We start from the raw sequence: 21,651 nt of genomic DNA, 5'->3' as shown, positions 1-21,651 counted from the left end.
TGACTTGTTCCCAGGGTCAGAAATCCACCCGGAGGCTTTTTACCATTATTTCTGCAGGGACGATAAAGCGGATCGTTTGGCCAATCAGATTCCGAGTTGCCGTCTGAGCGCAAGCTCGATGGCCCTGGGAATCAATCCCGGGGACAACAGGAGGGTTAAATCAACAAAAAAATGTATTACAGAAGTTAAAAAAAATGAATAAAAAATTCTTGACAACACATGACCATTCCTTAAAGTTTATTCATGTAGCAACTATCAGTAAGCGTTATATGTCACACAGGAAAATGGAGATCGTGTCTGCCGCGTTGCTATGCGGGTAGCAAAAACCATTTTCTTTGGAAAAAAACCATTACTCGACGGTATGATATTGTTCCCTCTGCACCGGCAGATCCATAAATACACGGACAATAAGTTAATTCAAAATCTCTATAGGTGACACATTCAAACAAATGTTTTTTTACAAAGACAAACTCCTTGCGGGAAAATGCAAACTTTTGCGACGGTTCCGTTCGTTTCCATTCACGGGAATGCTTTCGACGACGGGTCGAGGAAACGATACGGTGCCTGGCAAAAGTATTGTTACCCCCCCGAAAACACCACCCTCGCTGGAAAACATGGTGCTTGCGGCCTCCGAGGTTGCTTTTCTTCAGCAGGGATTGGGATGATGGTTCGTGTTGATGGGAAGATAGAGCCAAATTTGGGGTCAAAGGTTCACCTTCCAAAAGGACAACTGTCCTCAATAGAAAGCAAAATGGACAATGCAACGCTACGAGACTAGAAATACGAAGGTGTTTTTCTTGCCGAGGCAAAGTCCAACCCTCGATCCTAGAGAGCATTTGTGAGCATGCTGTGCACAAATGTTTACCACGTTGTGTCAAGAAGAATGGGCCAATCGTTTTCTTTCAAAATGTGCAAAACTTCTGTAGCCATGCCGGAAAAGACTTGTAGCTGTCATCGCAGCCAAAGGCCCTTGTACAAAGTACTCGCTCCAGGGGGGCTGAGATTTTTGCAACAGCTGTTTTTCCATCCGTCCGTGATCGGCACCGCTTATCCTCAGTAGGGTCACGGGGGTGCCGGAGCCCATCCCAGCACTCTTCGGGGAGTGGGCAGGGGACACCCTCAACTGCTTGCCAGCCAATCACAGGGCATACAGGGACAGACATCTCACTCACCTAGGGACAATTTGGACCGGCCAATTAACCTGAAACACATGTTTCTGGAACATGGGAGGAAACCCACGCAAGCACGGGGAGAACACGCAAACTCCACACAAGAGGTTCGATCTCATGACCTCGTGACTGCCACACGCGCGCTAACCACTGCGCCGCCGTGCTGCCCACCTATTTTTACGTTATTTTTGATGTGTTCGCACAATATAACATGCTGAGTGAGTTTGTTTTCTTTTCACAGTTGTCGGTTATTAGAAAAGTTTTTTTTTACTCTACAAGTTTGAATCCAGACATATGGCCATAGTTGCGGGGCTAATTCTTTTGCAAGGCACCGTACGCGTCGCCACGGTGACCGGAAGAGGAATTACGAAAAGACGAGAAAAAGCGACGGCTCCGGGATGAGCGGATAGGAATGTGCGGTGATTAAAAGGGGCGGGTCCAGTGGGCGGGGCTTCGCTCCACCGTATTTGAAACTCGAGTTTCTGGATTCCGACGTCCGTTCGGACACGGTCCTCGTCCGCCTGTCTCCGGAGCCGTCCGTCGACGCACCAAACACGCCGACACGCTCGATACGATGCGGCCGGCCCAAAAAAGACTCCGTGGGTTATGTCAGGCGCAAGGACAAAAAAAACACATTTCAAAAACACTGCGAATCATCACACTTCAAACTACACTAAAGCAAAACCCTCCTGACCGTCAAGCTTTTTACATTTTTTGTGTGCATTTTTTTTAAAGTTGACTACGATACGACCGATTTCCAGGTAGGGCGGGAGGAATAAGAATCGGCTCCTCGGTCATCAAGGGAAATACGAGAGTCGACCCCCCGGGATACAAGGTTAATCCATTCTGAAGCGGGGATCGCCGAGTGAATTTGCCGTAGAGCGAGAAAGAGACACCAAGAGTCATGCGTTTCCTACCCCAGATAAAAACAGGAACAAAATATCATATACATAGAATGTGTAGTATATGAGTGTGTGGTTCATTAAGAGTATAAAGATGGATTGACATGAAAACAATATTTGACCTTTTGGTGTGACGCAACGAGAGCTGCTCGAGTGGAGTTAGCGGGTGGATGCAGAAGGGGAAGAAAGGGCGACGCAATGGATGAAATATCTGTGAGGATGATCTTGCCCTTAGAAGATTTCAGTGCTTCAATCGCCTCCTTTTATAATATTAGCAATGCACAAGATTTGTTTCCGTTGTTATCGTGTTCTTGCTTCTCCCTTAAGCATCACCGCAAGCCTAAAAACCCACAGCGAATCAATACAATAGTATATATATTTTTTTTTACTGCTTTGTCAACGTGCGACGTCTTGACGAAGCGCACGATTTACTGAACTTGAATGAAAAGACAGAAAGGTATCGTGGGGTATTATTCAGTCGAGAGTAAAGTAGTATTTTCCTAATAGCGGGTCAGCGTTCAAATAGCAGACGGGAATCCTCGAGCAAAACTCTAAAACGCAGTTAGAATTTAGAACATTTTAGGGCCAGTGAAACCATTTGTCGTCGATGTTTTAAAGAGGGGGCTCCAAAATATCTCCAGGAGCACTTTTGCCAATATGTGGCGCTCTCCTGCATCTGTCGGTATGTCAAGGACTTCACTGGGGAAGTCTCACGTTTATCAGGAAGGTGTGGAACAAAAATCGTTGCATTATTATGATTTGTAGGATTGTTTTTGTTCTGAAATCAGAACTTTTTCAACAATTTCGGAGAATCTTTCGATGTCTGATTTGGTTACTCATACTACAAATTCATGGTCCGTTTTCATATTTGAATCCTTTTTTTACGACGTGCGTTATTTTGGCGTATATAATATCGGGTCAACGTTTTCCGACAAAAGTCTTACTTTTCATAGGGGCGTTCTGGAGTTAGAGCGGATACGTCGTAGGGCGGAGTCATTGTATCCCGGGGGTCTACCTTCCTCTCCGTACAGTACTTCAACAGTGCGAGAAAAAACAAAAAACATCATTCGGGCGCGGCTTCCGTCCCGGTCCGATACATTCTGGAATCCGATGATACTCGCTCCGTGATTGATAAAATGCCGCGATGGAAGAAAAAAACAAAGACAGAGATCCTCCGGTTCCGTGGATTTTGGACCCGCTCCGTGCAATGCTGTGAAAACAAACTTCTGCACGGGCCCATAAAGTGTCTGACCAAATGGATTATATCCCAAAAAAAGTCTTGTCAGGGATCCATCTCCAGTCGTAGCCACGTTCTGTAGATTGTAGCGAGCGGGCGGTCTCGAAGCCGACGACGAGGGGTACGAGGAACATAAGGTACGTAGGGACGAGCCTCGGCGCTCCACAGGGTTCGTGATAAAGAGGTCCGTCTCGGAGATAATGGCGCCGGGAATGCTCCTGCCCGGTGCCTGGGCGGAGGAAGTCCTGGAATCTTGGAGGCTCGGATGTTCCGAGGACCGTAGAGAGCCGGTCGGAGGTCCTCATACGCAGAGGCCGGACTGCAAAGTTGTCAGGCGCCGCTTGATGGACTCTTTGCCTGAGCGGGGAAGAGAAAGTGCAACGCTCAGGCTTGCTTTTCATGGTCTAATTCACGGGTGTCAAACAAGAGGCCCACGGGCCAGTTTAGGCCCACACAGAGATTGAACACTCAGAGAAGTGCAAGAGAAAAACGAGCAGCAGGTTGAACTTGATGTTGCCAAAGCCAGGTGTCTCTTACAAATGCTGTTCCTTCTCTCTCTCTTTCTCTCGCTCTTTCTCTCTCTCTCTCTTGCTCCCTGTCTCTTTCTCTATCCATCTTTCTTTCTCTCTTTCTCTCTCTCCCTTTCACTCTCTCTTTTTCTTTTTCTGTGTTCCTCTTTGTCTCTTTCTCTCAGTCTTTTTACCTTTTGCTCTCTTCTTTGTTTCCTTTTCTCTCTTCTCTCTTTGTCTTTCTTCCTCCATCTCTCTTTCTCTCTTTGTATTTCTCTTTGTATTTCATTATTTCTCTTTCTTTCCCCCTCTCTCACTTTTTCTCTTTTTATCTCTTTTGTTTCTCATGCTCTCTCTTCCTCCCTTTCTTTGTCCCCCCCTCTCTACCTTTCTCTCCCCTTTTCTCCTATTTCTTTCTCTCTTTTTATTATTTCTTTCTAATCTACTACTCCGGCCCCCGAGAGAACGTGTGTTCTATCGTGTGGCCCCCGCGTTAAAATGAGTGTGACATCCCTGGTCTAATTCAAGCACTTTTTAAAAACCTCTCCAGTAACATCCAAACAAGAATTGGAATGCATAGCCTTGTTGTTTAAGGTCCCCGAGTGTTCCTCAAACATGTCCACAAACGTCTTTTTCAGAGTCACACATATATGTGCCATTTACATAGGCAATTTTTAACCTTGTGTGTGCATTGGACAAGATTTTGAGTCAATTGCCAATATATTTCCGGATCTGATTAATACCACAAAGACCCTTTCCAACCTACATCATCAGAGGACTACCTCAGGATGCGTGGTGACCCGAAACAGCGCGAGTAGGAGTACGAGTTTGAATAGAGCCGGGGAAGATTTGTACGGCGACTTGTATTTTAAGAGTCGCAATTTACAAAAGCAACATGCCCCGCTGTTGTGTGTACGGGTGCACACATCACAGTTTTAAGGAACGCTGGATTTTTTTTAAGAAGACTGGGATTTTAGACAGAGGTTTGACTTACATTTGATGACGCTGAGGATGTCTTCCTGTTCAGTGAGCAGCATGGTGAGGCCCTCCATCAACAGGAGGGCTTTGTGGTAGCGGTGGAGCGACGCTTCCCCCTGGTGGAACATCTCGTCCAGCGCGGCCGACTGGACCTGGGACGACGACCGGCAAAATCAACTTTTTGGAGCCGATACGATTAGCGTTTTTTCATTTGGTTTTAGGCAAGTACTTAAAAGTGCAGCAAGGCAGCCCACAATTTTTCCGCATGTGAGCTACTTATCGAACGGCCATGTCAAAATGACTTCCCCGCTACGAAAATTCAAAATCTATTTATAAATATAGCCTATTAAACATAGTTTATTTGTACCATATATGTTAAAATGTTGTAACGTCCCACAAGAATGAATTTCAAGCGGCGACAGCACACGAAAACTGGTGTTGCGTGTGCGTTCATCAAGACATAGGATTTTCAGATCTTAAATAAATCGCAGATATATTTGTGAATCTGAGCAATACGTCTATCAATATTGTTATGGCTAGTGCCTCCTCATATAAGTCCTGGGTAAGAATGACTAGCTTCCATTTTTCAGTCGCAGGAAGTTCCATTTTTTTGCACAGCCTATTATAAATGTCCACGATCGATACATAATCCTTGCAATAATACACATTCCGCCGTGCCCCGTTTAGGCGAGCATGATACTTCGTTGCAAAATGATGTACAAACTAATGCCAGCTGGAAGAAGAAATGCAATGGCAAAGCGAAGCCACCAGAGAGCAGACTTGTTAAGAACCGTTGCGACAATCTCAAGCATTAACAAGCATTTTACCCCAAAATTCCATCCTTGAAAACACAACATTAAAAGCCAAGCATTTTCAAGGATTTCAAGCACCTGTACGAACCCTGAAGACGGCAGCCAAACATGTCACTTTTTCAAGTTGTGTCACATGATTTGAAATTTCTAAACCTACGAGTCTTGAAAAAAATCGCGTTCGTGAGATAGTATATGTGCTTTCGCCGATATTTGAACCAATAGTGTTTTATTTCAATGAATGAAGTATTTTCACACCACTAGGGGTCGCTAAATAATACACACCGGGAGGGCTGCACGATTTTGTGAAAAAATTGTGATTTTTCCGACCTGTATCGCAATCGAGATGCAATTTTCTGTGCTTGTTTGGTTTTTGGGGAGAACTTAAACATATTAACAGGCAAACTTGCCTCAAGGGAACGTACTTATAGACCGAGAGTATACGAACAGTTGAATAAATGCTCTTCATTGTCAATATATAAACTTGAAGGGCTATTCTTTCAGTGTAAGAAAGCAATTTAGAAAGCGGCTGGCTCGCTACACGCTAGCGTCGGGTAACTCCTGCAAGGTCTCTGCAAATGAAGTTTCCGAGAGTTGTAGCTCCAGGTCATCCGTTTCATGGGTAATGGACCTGGCGTCGGTAGTGGTGCCTTACGAGTTGTTAGCCTTTCCCTTTTGATGCTACTTTTTCCTGTTTTTCTTTTCCTTGTTTTTGTGTCAGTGTTTGTCTTGGTCACCCCTCTCGAGGGATATGACCAGGGTAGAGGGATAGATAGCTATTAAAACCTGCGTGTGATTCGCCGACGCCGTTAATTCCTCCAATATGACAATTCTTGTCGGCCAAACACTCCATGGTTCAGCGAACAAACGGGAACAACGTCACGTCGCCATTAGATTTTGGTTCATGGCGCCGCCCTACACACCAGGTCTATAATAACTGTAGTTGATGTCCAGTGGGCTTATTTTTCCTTTCATCTTCACATAGAAAGCAGAACGATATTCAAATTTCCCGTCTGGCCTTTTAAGTGGGAAAGAAGAAAAGAGTGGGTTTTGCCGTCTCACCATTTGCACGGCGTGGCTAAAGAGCAGCCTCTCGGCCGTGACGGAGCTCATCTTGTCCATGAGCGGCTGCTTTTTGGAAAAGAAGCGCTCCAGACGCGTGCTGAGGGAGCGGCACGAGGCCACGCTGGACTTGTACAAGTCGTTGAGTCTCCTCACCACTGCCGGAAAAAGAAAGACGGCGTCGCAAGGTTCGGTCAAAGCCCCGCCCCTTCCGAAAGCCAAGCGTTCTCACCTTGTTTGACGGTGGAGGACGGGTAGAGTTTGCCCTGCTTGACCTGCTCCATGGCCGTTTGGATGGCGGACGACAAGAGCTCGGCACTCTTCAGGTACAGGAGCAGCTGTTCGGCCCGGCTGGTTAGAGCGCCGCACAAATTCCAGCATGAGAAGATCAAATCACCCTTTTCCTGGCTAAAATCAAGCACTTTGCAGGACTTTCAAAGCCCAATTTCCAATGAATCCACTATCATTACAAGAACATGATTTAGAGATCTCGAGTCGATCGCAAATATATTTGTGCTTCAGAACAATGCGTGTGTCAATATTCTAAAGACCCGTTGGGGAGAAATGACAGTCACGTGAAGCTTACATTTGAGGGGATAGCGTGTCAGATTGAGTGCCTTCAAGCGCTACAAAATAAAACAAAACATTGATCTGAATATATCCAGACTAGCGGTGGTTAGCGCGTATGCGGCACGGTTCTGAGGTCAAGAGATCGAACCTCCTGTGTGGAGTTACATGTTCTCTCCGTGCTGGCGTGGGTTTCCTCCCACATTCCAAAAACACCTATCAGGTTAATTGGCCTAACGAAATTGTCCCCAGGTGAGTGAGATGTCTGTCCCTGTGTGCCCTGTAATTCGCTGGCAAGCCATCCAGGGTGTCCCCTGCCCACTACCTGAGGATGGCTGGGATGGGCTCCAGCACCCCCGCGACCCTACTGAGGATAAGCGGTGCAGATAATGGATGGCTATCCGGACTAAGTTTTTTAGGTTGCCCGGGCTGCAACTTATACACCAGTGCGAGTCGTTATTTAACTACAAATATTTTTGGCTGTTGCGATTTATAATCCGGAGTGACTTATAGTTCGCAAAACACGGTAATAGGCAAAAATACACAAACTACATTACCAATGTTACTTTTTATCAATATTCCTTGGTGAAGAAATGTAACCTATTTGTCACTGCTATGTTTGTCTGTCATGTTGCTGCTGAGCTGTGCCCATTTGTCACAGCTTTTCCTTCCCATGAGACAAAACAGTGCCATCCATCCGTCCAGTGCTCAAATATGAACTAATGTACTTTTAAGTTGCATTACGATTGATTACTGGGAAACGCTACCCTATTTTTTTGCATGGCCCAAAATAAATGTCCACGGTCGATAGTGAGTAATACACATTTCTTTGTGCCCTGTGTAGGATGATGCACCTGTCCCCTGAGGCGCGACCTGTAGGGGGCGATGACACTTTAAAGAAAATACCATACAGACTAAGGGCAGCCACTGTTAATCACAAGGAAAGAAGAAACGCAACGGAGAGGCAACCACGAGCGAGCAGCGTCGGCGTCATTTTGACGCATGCTTGTCGAGAGACACGGCGACAATTTTGAGCATTTACGAGCACTTGATCGAATTTCAAGCCCTAATCAACCCTCCAAAAGACAACATTCGGGAATATCTAAGGATTTCAAGGACACATACAAACTCTGACAACGGGAACCCGAACTTTAAGTTGTTTAGGTAAAAAAAACTGTTATACGCAAATAAATACAATCAAATAACTAGAAAAATCAGATAGAGAGGAAGCAGCGAGATTGTTTGGCCAATCAGAATCCGGAACGGAATGGCCAATCTAAATCAGACCGCGAACAATGAACAACCTTATAGCGAGGGTTCACTGGACCACAGATTTTATAGTTGTCGTTCGTAAAAATGGCCAACGAATCTCATATTCTAAAAGCTAATGGCTCATTGACCTAACAGTCCAAAGCATCTTTGAAATTGCGGAAGGCGGCGTCCTCACCTCCACTCTCGGCTGAGGGAGCTGATCTGATCCGTCACGGCGCTCTGCTGCCGCGAGGAGTGATGGCGGGCGGCGGCGTGGAACGGGGCCCCCGTCGGGGCCACGCCTCGGGCCCCGGCCACCTCCGTCAAACAGCAGGCGAAATCCAGCGTGAAGCGCAGGCTTTGCACCGTCTCCGTGTGCTCCTGCTACACTCCCAAAAAACACAAGTTCACGTCAGGGCTTTCCACTCGGGACTCACAACCGCGTCGTCGGCACATATGATCCTCCTCCTAAAGGTATTCCCAAACAGGAATCTTTTCTTTTTTTTTTTCAACGAGGCACAGGACACGTCGTGTTCCTCCCCACAATGATGCAAATACGCCGCAACCGGACGAAATTTAGTATCGAAGTTGAGCCGCCTGGCTCGTTTGCAGTCGAGCAGCGACGTCACCGAAGGTTGCACCGTTTTGGAAAAAAAGCCAATCGAGATTTTTCAGACCGGTATTGCAGTTCTGACGCAATTTTCAATTTGAAAAGAAAATTGCTTCACCATAGAGCAGGGGTCAGGAACTTTTCTGACCCAAAGAGCTATAAAAGCAAAAAATGTTTAAAAAATAAATTGAGTGAGCCACATCATATCTTTTCAGACAAAATTGAAAAAGCTGCCAAACACGGTCTCTCGACAAAAGCTCATTCTTCAGCACATTTATATTTGATGATTGAATCAAATGTATGAAATGATAATAATGCCCAAATCAATGTCAATATGCCATTTACAATTTGTCTTCCAAGTTTTTTTTCCATGAAATGTGTCCTTAATAAACAATGTGTATGCAAAGTTCTTTTCTAAAAATGTCACAAATGACTGCAAACGATAAGCATAGGGTCATATTCACTGCACTGAGCGACAGAGAGAAGGAAGTGGCTTGCGCTGTGTGCAGGGATCCGCCCACCTGTACTGCTCACCCAATCAAAGTCTTTAGCCAGCGTTTTGATTTATCAGTTGAAATGGTTTCTTATCCGACTTCTGCATGAAGTGGCTTCGGCTTTCTATGGACCAAAATCGGGATGAAATCGCTTGACTTTGGAACGCCACAGAGAGATGAGCAATAGTTACATTTGATTTCGGAGCCGTACGTACTCATAAAAAGAGCCATATATGGCTCCCCAGCCATAGCTTCCCTACCCCTGCCATAGAGTCATGCTTTACCCTTAAGAAAACTGCGCCTTCTTATTGTTGCTGTGTGTGGCATAGCGCGCCGCTTGCCAACTTTGCCTGGCCTTTATTCACCCGTGCTGTTAAAACTTGCTTATTATTGGCGTGCTTGGGTGCAGCGCGAATGGCACTCTATCTACTTTTTAATGTCTTACCTTTTTCTTATGTGTTTTATTTTTCCTTTTGGATCCACGGCTGGCTCATAATGTCTACAGTCACCAGGTTCTTATTGACCTGGGACAGAGGCTGGATATTTCTCAAGACTGATATTCTTTTTTCTCTTCAAAGTCTCTTTATGAGATTTTTACCCTAGAGTGCCATTTCTAGTCCGGTTGCATACAATGTTTCACAACGTTGATATCAATGTCAATAAAGACAATTCAATCATTGGCCATTTTGCTCTTCTCCATCACTCACAAACATGGAACTATAAATCCTTGAAAAAAACACATAAGTGTCTTGCGATTCCACGCTCGCACTCCATCACATCCCAATATTCATTTTGGTGAATCATGCAGCCCTAATTGAAGGAGCACAACAGTGTCAAAATGGAAAATCCCATGAACACAACAATTGAGGATACCTCTGAAACAAACGGCTATTGTAGTGAATAGCAAATGCATTCTGTTCATTTCTTTTTGGGGAAATTGGAACTTTGCTTACCCCGTCTTTGCCTCCTTTCAGGCAGGCGATTGTGGCTTTTCGTTTGTGGTTTTCGCTACGTTTCTCGCAGTCGGTATAATTTTGTCCGGCGATCTAGTTTCAGGGCTGCCGAGGCCTTTCTTGTTTGTTTGCTCCTTCTTGGCTGCCCACTGTGGGTTGTTTGATCGGCTAGCCTGGCGTTAGCATCTGTTTTGCGGCGTCCCTTGGTTTATTTCCGGCCTACTCTGCGTTTGTGGTGGTGGTCGTTGCCACTTTTTGTTATTGGTTCAGGGTTAGCCTGGCTTATCCCCTAATGTTTTTGGATTCGCTTGCTTGGCGTCAGTGCCGATTTTGTCGTGTTCCTTTGGTGTATTCCGGGCCAGCTTCGCATTTATCGCCGTAGCCGTTACCGCTTTCTGTTGTCGGGCTCCGGTTAGCCCGGCTAGTTTGATCGACTCGCCTCGCGTTTTTCCTCCGAGCCTGCGGCCGCAATTCGGTGATCGGTCCCGCTTATCCCCTTGTTGGCAGCTCTCCTTTTTTTTCCCCGTTTCCACCATTTTGGCTGCTCACCCTTTGTTGTACAATTACTGCCCTGATAAAACGCCTAAGCATTCTCAACAAAAACTCCCAACACTTCTCTTAAAACAGCTGTAACCTCTTTCATGAACACATAAAACAATATGGTGACTAGTTTGCGAGGGTGCTTGTGTTCCTCCCATGACGTCACAGATCAGGATGGCAGAGACAAGTCTTCAAAATGCATCGTCTCGAAAATATTTGGAATATACCGATGAAATTTATAGAGATCCGGTGCGGCAAAAACACGTTTTGCCTACATTTGGCACGTTTAAGAATTCGGGATTACCTTTAAGCCTCAATATTTAACGGACTCCCGCAAAAAGCTAAGAGCTCACCTCCATCAGGGTCTCCTCGGGCAGCTCCGGGGCTTCGAAGGTGATGCGGCCGCCCATGTTGGCCGTGATGGGATCGAAAAAGTTGTAACGAGGGCTGGAAGAGGCCTCGAAGCCCTCGCCCGTGGCGGCCGTCTGGGCGTGGCGCCCGCTGTAGGAACCCGCCGGGCTGACGGACGCCAACGAGCCTGTCCGAAGAAGACGCGGGTGAGAAATAGCCGATTTAGAAACGGATCTCTATCGATCGTCGGAGCCACAGTGGACTATAAGGCGCATGGATTTAAAATGATAGTAAGATGGTAAGAGCGGCCATGTTTATTTGTGTATAACCATTGTGAATTGTATTCACTTACTGTATCTATGAATGCAATGATCGATGAGCTGACCTACCCCCCAAAGAAATTGCTAAAACTGTATCCAACGGGAATTGAACCTGGGTTGCGGCGAGTGCTGAAACCTAACCACTAGAGCACTAGTGGTAAATATGACATTCGATTTTATCCCAAGATGCCAGAAACAAATGTTAGGGAAACAGAAAATCGCCTTTAAAGATATAAATAAACGCAAACAAGCACAACGAGGGAAACAACTCTTTTATGTATCAGATGATGAATCGGACTTTGCATTTTTTTTTTTTTTATCCTTCAGGCAGACTCTGTTTTCTACTTTCTGTAACATTCCTTTCTGGCACTGTGAGTAAAAATAGTGAGATAATGAGCTCAAATCAAAAGCCTTTTCGTATGTCATCTGTATCACTGCTGGTGTAACGGTGAGGTGACGGCGCTCTCACTGCCGCGACCCGGGGTCGATTCGCTTTGCGTACGATGTTTTGCGATTTTTGGTCGGCCGTGTTTTTCGACGGATCGATTATTGAACAAGTACCGTCGTACATCGAAAGAAAACTTTATGTAGTCACGTTTTAAATCCAAGCTTAAAACACACGTCTACTCTATATGATATCAATAACCTATATTTTGTGTCGATCATATGTATATTATTTGTCCTCATGTAGGTTTTAGATAAGGCGATGGTGTAGTCTGCAGTTTGCAATAGTCTTTGATCCGTGCAGCCCTTTGAGACTCTTTGTGATGAAGGGCCAAACAAATAAACTTGACTTGACAGAACCCATATATCAATATCATAATTCATTTCCGATCTTATTTTGCAATATGGTTTGAGGCAGACTTTCAAATTCCTGGCCATTTTGGAGTGTCTAGGTGTGCGGTATTCACTCGATGATGTCATGTAAAAAATGTATAACCTGATTTTATTTCTGCATTTATACATTTTGTACAACGTTGCTGCTGATGGCAGCACGGCGGTGTAGTGGTTAGCGCGTGTGCGGCACAGTTCTGAGGTCACGGGATCGAACCTCTTGTGTGGAGTTTGCATGTTCTCCCGTGCTTGTGTGGGTTTCCTCCGGGCACTCCGGTTTCCTCCCACATTCCAAAAACATGCATGTCAGGTGGATTGGCCGGTCCAAATTGTCCCTAGGTGGGAATGAGCGAGCGAATTGTCTGTCCCTGGGTTGGCAAGCAGTTCAGGGTGTCCCCTGCCTACTGCACGAAGATAGCTGGGATGGGCTCCAGCGCCCCCGCGACCCTACTGAGGATAAGCGGTGCAGATAATGGATGGATGGGTTGCAATGACATCAGCAACAAACTAGGCCAGTCTAAAACCATTATCTTGTCAACATTACCTATCTATCCTCATGTTATTATGAGCTTAGTTGGATTTTTTAGGTCTTTTATTGCAGCTTTATTTTCCGATTTTCAACAATGGACACTATGTTGTCATCCATGAGAAGACAATTCTATTCTGACATCGCTGGCAGCCGTTTTCACACGCACACAAAAAAAATCGACACGGGGAGAAAAACGTGGACTCGTTGAGGCATAATATCCCGACTGACTTTGCGTTTTTAGAATAAGAATTAGGCCGATGAATCCAGCCGTTTTCCTCTCTTTTAAAAGGCGGATTTTTCACGCAGCACCGCAGGCGCCCCGCTGTCGACCCAAATCAACATCAAGACGCTCCCCGGCGCTCATCGGCCACGTCACGGACAACCCGTTCCCTCGATTTGGTCTCTCGTGGCATTTAAAACGAGAGCCCGAGGGCGTTCGGACTCGGAATTCGGTACACGGCGGGGGTCCCATTAGATTGCTGGTCTTCCATTAAAAATGGGCTAAGATGACAGTTTGACGGTCGAGAGTCCAGTATAGAAGACCCCCAGGAGTCGGTGGACCCCCGCCTTGGGAAATTTTCACTCCCCGAGGTTTTTGCGGCGTTTTACCCGCTATACAACATCAACAACAAATGATTTAGCGTGCCCAAAAAACGTAAAAAGTGAAAACTTTGCGGCGTTTGAAGAGTCTCAAAGATGCCAAACTACTATTGGTCAACCTCATACAAAATGCTGATCTGCTATTCGCTTGCGTCACGCCATCATGAAAATGCCGATATGCTACCGGACTAACTACCTCACAACACATCACCGTTCTCCATTCAGCTCAGATTCTTTGTGAGCCAGCGATACATGACTGTATTTTTTGTTCTGGATTTATGTGCTGTGGATCCCAGGGCTTAGAGTGATGCTAAAGTTAGAAGTAAAAAGCACAATAAGCATAGAAATGACGCTGGCGATGATCAAGAACTATAAGGAGGGAACGCGAATCCTTACCCTCGCTTTGTTGCGTGGCCGTAACAAAATTAAAGATCGGAACTATTATTAATAATAAGGGGACATTTTGACAGTACTCGTAAGTGGAACTTCTAAAATCAATTTCATTTTCAATCCACCTTTTTCCTTGACATGTATGTTTATTCATAATGTTACTTACAGGCTCAGAGAGAGTTTCTTCGCCATGGCCTTAACCGGCTTAAACAAGCGTGCAAAACTAGGAAAAACAAAGCTTGCCACTTCATTTGGTTGCTGCTAATTGTTATTGCCTTCATTTGCATTGCACTTATGATAACATTGCATGGAGACAGAACTTAGGCCAGACCCTAGGGCAAGACTTTGTCAATATATTGCCGTTTGATCCCGACGGTCTTTGGCTATCGTATTTTTCCGTTAAAAGTCTACTCTGGAGTGCCAGTAAAGACCATTTGATTCAATCGATCATATACATCTGTTTACATATGAGTAGAACTTACGACAGACTTTTTTGTCAATTGAACGTTTTCATCTAGGGTTGGAAGCTCATTTCAGAGGTTTCTATCTCTTGCTGGGGCGGCAGTAGCTCAGGAGGTAAAGCGCTCATCAAGAGGTCGCGGGTTCGATACCCGCTCCTCCGTGTTATATGTCGAAGTGACTTTGAGCGAGACACTACCTGCCCCCGATAAGCAGGCAATTGCCTCGCATGGCTGACAATGCCATTGGCATGCGAGTGTGTGAAGCACATTGTAAAGCGCTTCGGGAGGACTTGAAAAAAAGCGATATAAATGCAGACCATTTATATTGCAATACGGAAATTTGACAACAGTTTAAATCGAAGTTTAAAACACACCTTTATTCTATAGCATATGAATAAACTATATTTTATGTTGACAATATCTGTGTATTATTTGCCCTCCTGTAGGTTTTAGATCAGGGGATGCTGTCATAATAGTCTGTAGATGCAATAGTCTTTGCAGCCCTTTGAGACGCTTTGTGATTAAGGGCCAAACAAATAAACAGGACTTGACTTAACAGATTCATGTCGTATCCCCGGGGTTTGTCTATTTTACCAATCGGGTAACATATTTGGGGGGAAAAAAACACAACTTCGCTAATCCGACCGATTAAAGATCAAAAGTAGTCCGACGGGACTCATGTTGATTCCAGCTATTTATGAGCGGTCGTTACCGGAGTATTTCCTTTGTCTGGAGGCCTGAGGCGGAGTCCCACCACTGGGAGGTGAACCGATGGTGAAGACCACCTGTGCCGGGCTGCAGGATCCAGGTCCAGGACATAAGACGGCGCCCGAGGGCACTAAAGAAGACAAATTGGACGACGTTAGGCTCGATGGAAAAGGAGAGAAGAGCTGCGGGGGGCGTACCCGCTATATCCATGGCTTTTTCGCACGCCAGGTTCTCCGAGCTGCCTCGCTCGTTCGCCGTTCCGAAGGCCGCCATCAGCAACATGTCGGACAGGAGGCCGGCGCTCTGAGATCTGACGAAACGGAAAAACACGCCGGCGTTATACACTTTATATCTCAAAGCGTACAGTTGGAGTTACAAAATGTATCACGCTGGGTTTTGGAAAGCCTACACGCCATTCAAAGAGCAGAGTTTGGTTGGTCCTCCACGCTATGAATAAATGAAGAGCCTCATAAATTGTTGAGTTTCGTTGGCCCACTTACTCTGAATTAGTCACAAGTGCAAAGAATAAAACACCAAGTTTGAATATATGCCAATGTTCACCTATCTGGTTTGACATTATGTTGACTTCATCTAAATTCTCTTGAAATACAGCCCCCCCCTTTTCCTCTCTTTGAGGGTTCACATTGGGTGAATGAAAGAAAGAGCAAAATGAATAAAGATAAGCTTATACTTTGTCCTAAATCGAAGAAAGAAAAGCACCAAATTGGGCCAATTTGTAGAAAACAACCCCCTCCAGATTTTGTTCTTTCTGTCTGAACCGACCCAAGGTAATGGGTCCGCTTCTTTCAAAGAACTCAAAATGACCCCTTACAATGTCAGTTATTTTTGTTTAAAAGGATTCCTGTCCCCACTTTGGGGAGGAGTTTATTTGCTTCTCTCTGTTCGTCCAGATGCGAGGTTACAATGCCCAACTGAGTAGAAACGGTAAATGGTCACTTTTCAGGTCACTGATGAACATCCAAAGTGTTTTACAATGAATTTCTCAAGTAATCATACACACACACACTCACACACCGATTGCGTCCTTTATAAAGACCCTTTATAACAACAACAAAAAAATAAAAACACTGCACCTATCTGCTTTCATCTTACTTTGCACATAACACATTAGGAGGGTGGTGGTGGTGGATTTCATGCTCATCCCTGTTTTTTGTCAGAGTAGGATGAAAATGGAGAAAGTAAGAAAAGGCCTGTTTTAAGTACAGTCCACAAAAAAACAAAAACAAAAAAACAGTACTATCTGTTTCATGCGAGTGAGCAAACCCCATTAAAATTGACCTGGAGAGGAAAGGCACCGCCAGGCTGACGCTTGGTGAGCTGTGAACCCAACGCCAACCCAAACCCCAAAGAAAGACTTTTGTGAACTTGTCTAAGAAATGCACGTACTCGCAGGCGCCACGATAGGAGCTCGACAGAGGCTGCAAAGACGACTTAAGCCAGAAGATGCGAGGCCTTTACAGCCTTGACATAGGAGTTTTTTGTTGTTGTTGCCAATGTCGGCTATTCTGGCATCTTTTTCCTCCGCAGCAAAAACAGGCAGGAACTATTAAGGGCAGCGATGGCAATTCCGACTCTCACCTTCCGAATCCCCTGGCGTCTTCGTTCATCCTGTGGATGCAGTGCGAAGGCTGAGGGCAATGTGAGGCTTCCCGAAAATCCACTTGCGGGGCCCTCCCGCCGCCGGGGGAGCCCCCCACCAGACCCTGCTGCGTCAGGAAGTTGATCAGGTTCGGAGAGCTGGGCGGTCTGGGGAATTCGAAGGGGGGCATGGTCTGCGAAGCGGAGCGACAAAAGAGGCACCGGGGAGCTTTGTTAGTCTCCTTTGCTATTCCCAGAGCGTAAACCCAAGGTGTCAAAAGTCGAACGGACGCGGGGACGGATGAAACATTTGACGTGCGGCCGAGAGCCGGACCGATCGCTCGTTGAAAATGAAAGGAGCTGCTAATGCTAATTGCTAATGTTGTGCACGTCGCAACTAGCGGGCGCCGAAAGCTGCGCGAGACATTACTAAAGTTAAAGGCAAAACGCGAAAAAGAGAAAAAAATGGGGTGGTTCAGACGGTAAAGAGAAAGAGAGAAAGGGGGGAACAGGTTGTAAAGACAGAGAAAGAGGGACCGAGAAAGACAAAGAGAAAAACAGAGAGAGAGAAAAATAAAGCAAGAAAGAGTGATATTGGGAGAGAAAAAAAGAATTATAGAGGGAGAGAGGAAGAGGGTGCAAAAGAGAAAGAAAGAAAAATGATGAGAAAGTGAGAAAGAAAGAAAAAAGAACAGGAGTGAAAGATGTAGAGAAAAAGAAAGATAAAAGCAAACAGAGAGAGGAGAGAAAGATTGATCTTTCTGCTTTACATTTATTTTTATAAGAACTTTGCTATTAAGACTCCATGTTTATAATGGAAAAGAGCTAAAACTTCTTTAAACTTCTGCAGACACCCAGGTGCTGTTTTTGATTTGTATTTTTGGAGTTGCACTGAATCCAAATAACATGGGGATGGGTTCCTCAATGTTCTCTGGTGGATAAATAGCAGTCAGAATATCGAGCGAGAACGAGGGCTTTGCGAGAGGCACCTGACTTTGGCGTCACCCCGTGCACCCGTTTGATAGCGCGGGTCGTCCTTTGACTCTTTTTATCTTGCGCTTCTCTCAGCATCGTCTCAAACGGGTTTTGACGGGCGTGGCGTCAAGCGTCCGGAAAGAGACTCACCCTGGAGGGGGAGCCCAGGATGGTGGGAAGCGGGCTTCGCTGCACCAGCTCACTCAGCCGAGGGGACGAGTGCAGGGGCCGGACCGTCATCAAGCCGGCGCTCGGGACCACCACCGGGTCCGAGTGCTGCTTTCTGATCTTTTGCCTGCCGCCGCCGGTGCACTCCAACAGGCAGGGGGCGCTGTGGAGCCTCGTCCCCAATCCCGTAGCCACCGGGGAGTGTTTCTGCGCGGTCGCCCTGGATTCTGCGTGCTGTGCTGCTGCAATGAGAGGAGAAGAAATGTCTAAGGATCTAGGACGATATAATGTCACAAAATATCATCCAGGAAGTGATCTAAAACGGGAATCCGTGTCGCATGGAAAAGGGCCACTGCGACAGCCTGTACTTGTTGATTTCCACAAACAAGAAGTCAGGAACAAAAACATTCAAGTGTGAATAATTCTCACGCTGGCCTGCAGGTCATTCTGACTGATGCTAAGAACTTTCTGCTATATTGATGACTAATCCACAATTTAGTGCTGGAGTTACCGATCGCATACAGGGCTACCAGTCTTATATGCATCTCTGAAAATAACAAGTGTTATCACTACATTATTATGTTATTATTATGTTATTATGTGATTATGTTACATATGTAACCTATGTGATTAAGGGCTATACAAATAAACATGACTTACTTGACTTATTTTATTTACGAAATGATAAAGTAGGGTTAAAAAGGCTCTCAAGCACTGAAACAGCTCGCCAGTTACAATCCAAATTGGGCTCTATATACACATACACGTACGGCATATATTAATGCAATGATCAGTTGATAAGTGTTGCCGACCGAAATCACAAAACATCAAACCTGAGAAGTGGTGCTGAGGGCACCGACACTTCAACGCTAGACCACCAGGGGGATAGAAGACATACGAAAAGGCATTAGAGCTTAGCTCACGATCACAATATTTTTATTCAAGGTGCCGTCAACACCGGTTTGCATAGTGCGTTCCGATCGCAGTATATGCATATGTATGCATAAGAGCTTGTATAGTGTTTGCTCAAAATGCGTTCCGTTTTTTCCCATTCTCAAGTCAAGTCAAGTCAAATTTATTTATATAGCCCTTAATCACAAAAATGTCTCAAAGGACTGCACAGGATTACAGTTACAAAATTACACAATTACCTGATCTTAAACCAGCATGCGGGTGAAAAAGCGGAGAGACTGCTTAACCTATCAGAATGAACGAGCAAATCAGTGTTCCCGGCACCACAGATTTACTGTGATAATGATATAAGCCTTCTGTACCACTGGTGGTTTAGCGGTCAAGCGTCGACGCACTCACCGCCGGGTTCGATTCCCGTCGCATAAAATATTTTGCCATGTTTATCGATTTGATCAATCGTTCAACGATCGTAGCTCAAATGCTGTAATATGAAGTAAAATCTCGTATGTCGAGCCTTATACGGTCACGCATTTTCAATCTTATCCGCCGTATTCTGCGGCCTATATAGCACACTCTGAAGTTTTGGGCAGGATCAAGGTTTTTCTAGGTGCGCCTTATGGTCCGTAAAATACGGCAGTCTGTCAGAAAGTGAAAAGCCTCTCAGCTACCTTGAGGAGAGAGTTGAAAGGGTCTGGCCCCTCCCAGCGAAAGCCTTCGGGCGGTGGCCATGGTTCCGTAAGGCGGAGAAGGTCCGGTCCTCCCCGATCCTAGCGGACTTCCGCTGCTGCAACGGTGCACCGGCGTGGACATCCTAATCACGACATTTACAGACTCAAGTTTGCCGCGACACAAGCAACATACGCATGGTAAAAAACCCACCGGGGTGAGGGTGAGCCTTCCTGTCTGGTGCTATAAATCTGCTGCTCTAAGCGCTGGTAGTTGTGCACCTGAGTGGGAACCGGGATGGGCAGGGAGCGACCCTGGTTTCCGCCGGGGCCCGTGTAGTGACTTCCCGCCGACTCGCTGGGCCTGCCGGAAACAGTCAAAAGATGGAAAATTCTTGTGGTTTTTGTCACGTGACCGATTTGAACGCGACCGATATTTCGCAAATGATCGCCGGCGCTGCTACTAAATCAGTACAGTGATCATTTTTTACATTTATTTGGATTTAACGTGTACAACTACCTGCTGCCGCTTGATAAGAATGGTAGATTTTTCAAGGTGGGGGTGAGTCGTTTGAGGGAGACTCAAAAAGTTGAAACTAGAATGTAATATAACATTGACTATAACCAACTTATCATTTTTTTCCACAGCACCTATTTGCTTTTGGCAAATGGAGGAGGAATTGGGGTAACAGGGGTGAGTTGGAGAGTAACTCAATGTTCATCCCTGTGATTTTGACGCTTTCTGTTTTTTAGTGTAGCACGAAAATTGCAAAAGTAAGAAAAGTACAATCCAAAAAATAATTAAAGAAAAGGTTTATTCGAGCACTTCTGAGAAATGCCTGTATTTATTTACACGTGCAAAATAAGGAGTTTGCCAAAGGTTGCAATGATGACACTAGCCAGAAGATGGCAGCAGCCGGTGAAAAAGTTGTCAATTCTGTTTCGAAGTGATGTGTTTTCACATCACCAACACGCCGATCCATGTCTTTCCTGCAACCTCTGTGTGTCAGTGTTACAGTGCTCATTCTATTTATCAAAGTTAAGTATTGATGGATTGATGAAGTCAAGCTCCACTCTCTCAAACACTTCTTTTTGGAGACATGATTACTGAAGCATTGTAATGTCATTGTCATCGTAAACAAAAATCAAGACCATTACATTTTGGGGGTTTTGCGTGTGTGGGTTTTTTTCTTCCGAATATAACGTGCCGTTAAAAAATGTCATGAGTTACAAGTCTGGCTTGTCTGGCGCTTGCGAAATTAAAAGAAGTTATAAGCAATGCACATTCATTTTTGACAAAAACGGTGAAATGATCCATCTAAAATATGGCGATAAAAAAAAAAAAAAACAGTTCTCACCTGGCCCGACTCGGGGAGCCGCTATAGGAGGGCGAATGCGGAGGCGATTTGGCTTGGACGCATAAAGCGGACGCCAGGAGAGAGCTTGACGGAGGAGATGAGAAGCACAATGATTTAAAGCGCCAAAGTCATGACACCTCTTCATAAACATTTCACTGTGACGTCTTTATTGTCCGTCATTATAAGTCATGGGCTTTTTTCTCGTACCCGCTGTTCATTAGACTGTCCTGCAGCACTTTACTCTCGCTCGTCAGCTCGGCCGCTGAAAGGGATAACCGCATATCGTAAACATACAGTGCCGCCTTCGCGAATTCCGTCTTCTTTTGCATATATATCGCTCACAAAGGTTTCGCATCGTCAAACCCCTTTGAATATCACAGAGACAATTCAAAAGTGAATTCCATTTATTTAGGCACAAATAAAATCGAAACCTGTCGGGCCTCGTGTAAAAAAGTCATTTTCCTCCCTTGTTTTACCAGAAAAACACGGTGACTAACCGCGTTTAGGGAAAGCAGAGTTCAATTGCCACCGCCTGTGTTGAATCATTAATTTACTTCTATTGAATCTGTAGGCTACACAATTGGCATACCACCATCCAAAGACATTTCAAAAGAAATTAGAAAAAGAGAATGAAATCCATCAATCCCGCAAACCACCGTCAGAGCCATTATCCACAAATGGAGAAAACTGGGAACAGTGT

The 21,651-nt window shown here is 45.4% G+C and overlaps 1 protein-coding gene across 1 annotated transcript in view; it reads right to left on the bottom strand.

Annotated features, from left to right (window-relative positions):
• Positions 1-220: 220 nt before the first annotated feature.
• The window catches only part of ulk1b (unc-51 like autophagy activating kinase 1), a 39,378-nt gene continuing 17,947 nt past the window's right edge, over positions 221-21,651 (bottom strand). Inside the window, exons 14-27 of the mRNA XM_088355568.1 lie at positions 21,159-21,213; positions 20,952-21,035; positions 19,808-19,957; positions 19,597-19,739; positions 17,999-18,258; positions 16,874-17,067; positions 15,472-15,584; positions 15,279-15,404; positions 11,435-11,619; positions 8,681-8,868; positions 6,899-7,017; positions 6,667-6,824; positions 4,812-4,947; positions 221-3,665 (exon numbers count right to left, since the gene is read on the bottom strand). Of these exons, the coding sequence (XP_088211694.1) occupies positions 3,610-3,665; positions 4,812-4,947; positions 6,667-6,824; positions 6,899-7,017; positions 8,681-8,868; positions 11,435-11,619; positions 15,279-15,404; positions 15,472-15,584; positions 16,874-17,067; positions 17,999-18,258; positions 19,597-19,739; positions 19,808-19,957; positions 20,952-21,035; positions 21,159-21,213 (1,967 nt within the window). The 3' untranslated portion in view covers positions 221-3,609. The remainder of the gene's footprint in view (positions 3,666-4,811; positions 4,948-6,666; positions 6,825-6,898; positions 7,018-8,680; positions 8,869-11,434; positions 11,620-15,278; positions 15,405-15,471; positions 15,585-16,873; positions 17,068-17,998; positions 18,259-19,596; positions 19,740-19,807; positions 19,958-20,951; positions 21,036-21,158; positions 21,214-21,651) is intronic.

The sequence above is a fragment of the Urocampus carinirostris genome, chromosome 16 (assembly GCF_059441175.1).
Source record: "Urocampus carinirostris isolate Australia breed hairy pipefish chromosome 16, RoL_Ucar_1.0, whole genome shotgun sequence".
Taxonomy (NCBI): Eukaryota; Metazoa; Chordata; class Actinopteri; order Syngnathiformes; family Syngnathidae; genus Urocampus; species Urocampus carinirostris.
Note: the sequence above shows the minus strand (reverse complement) of the source record. Positions and strands in the feature narration are given on the sequence as shown.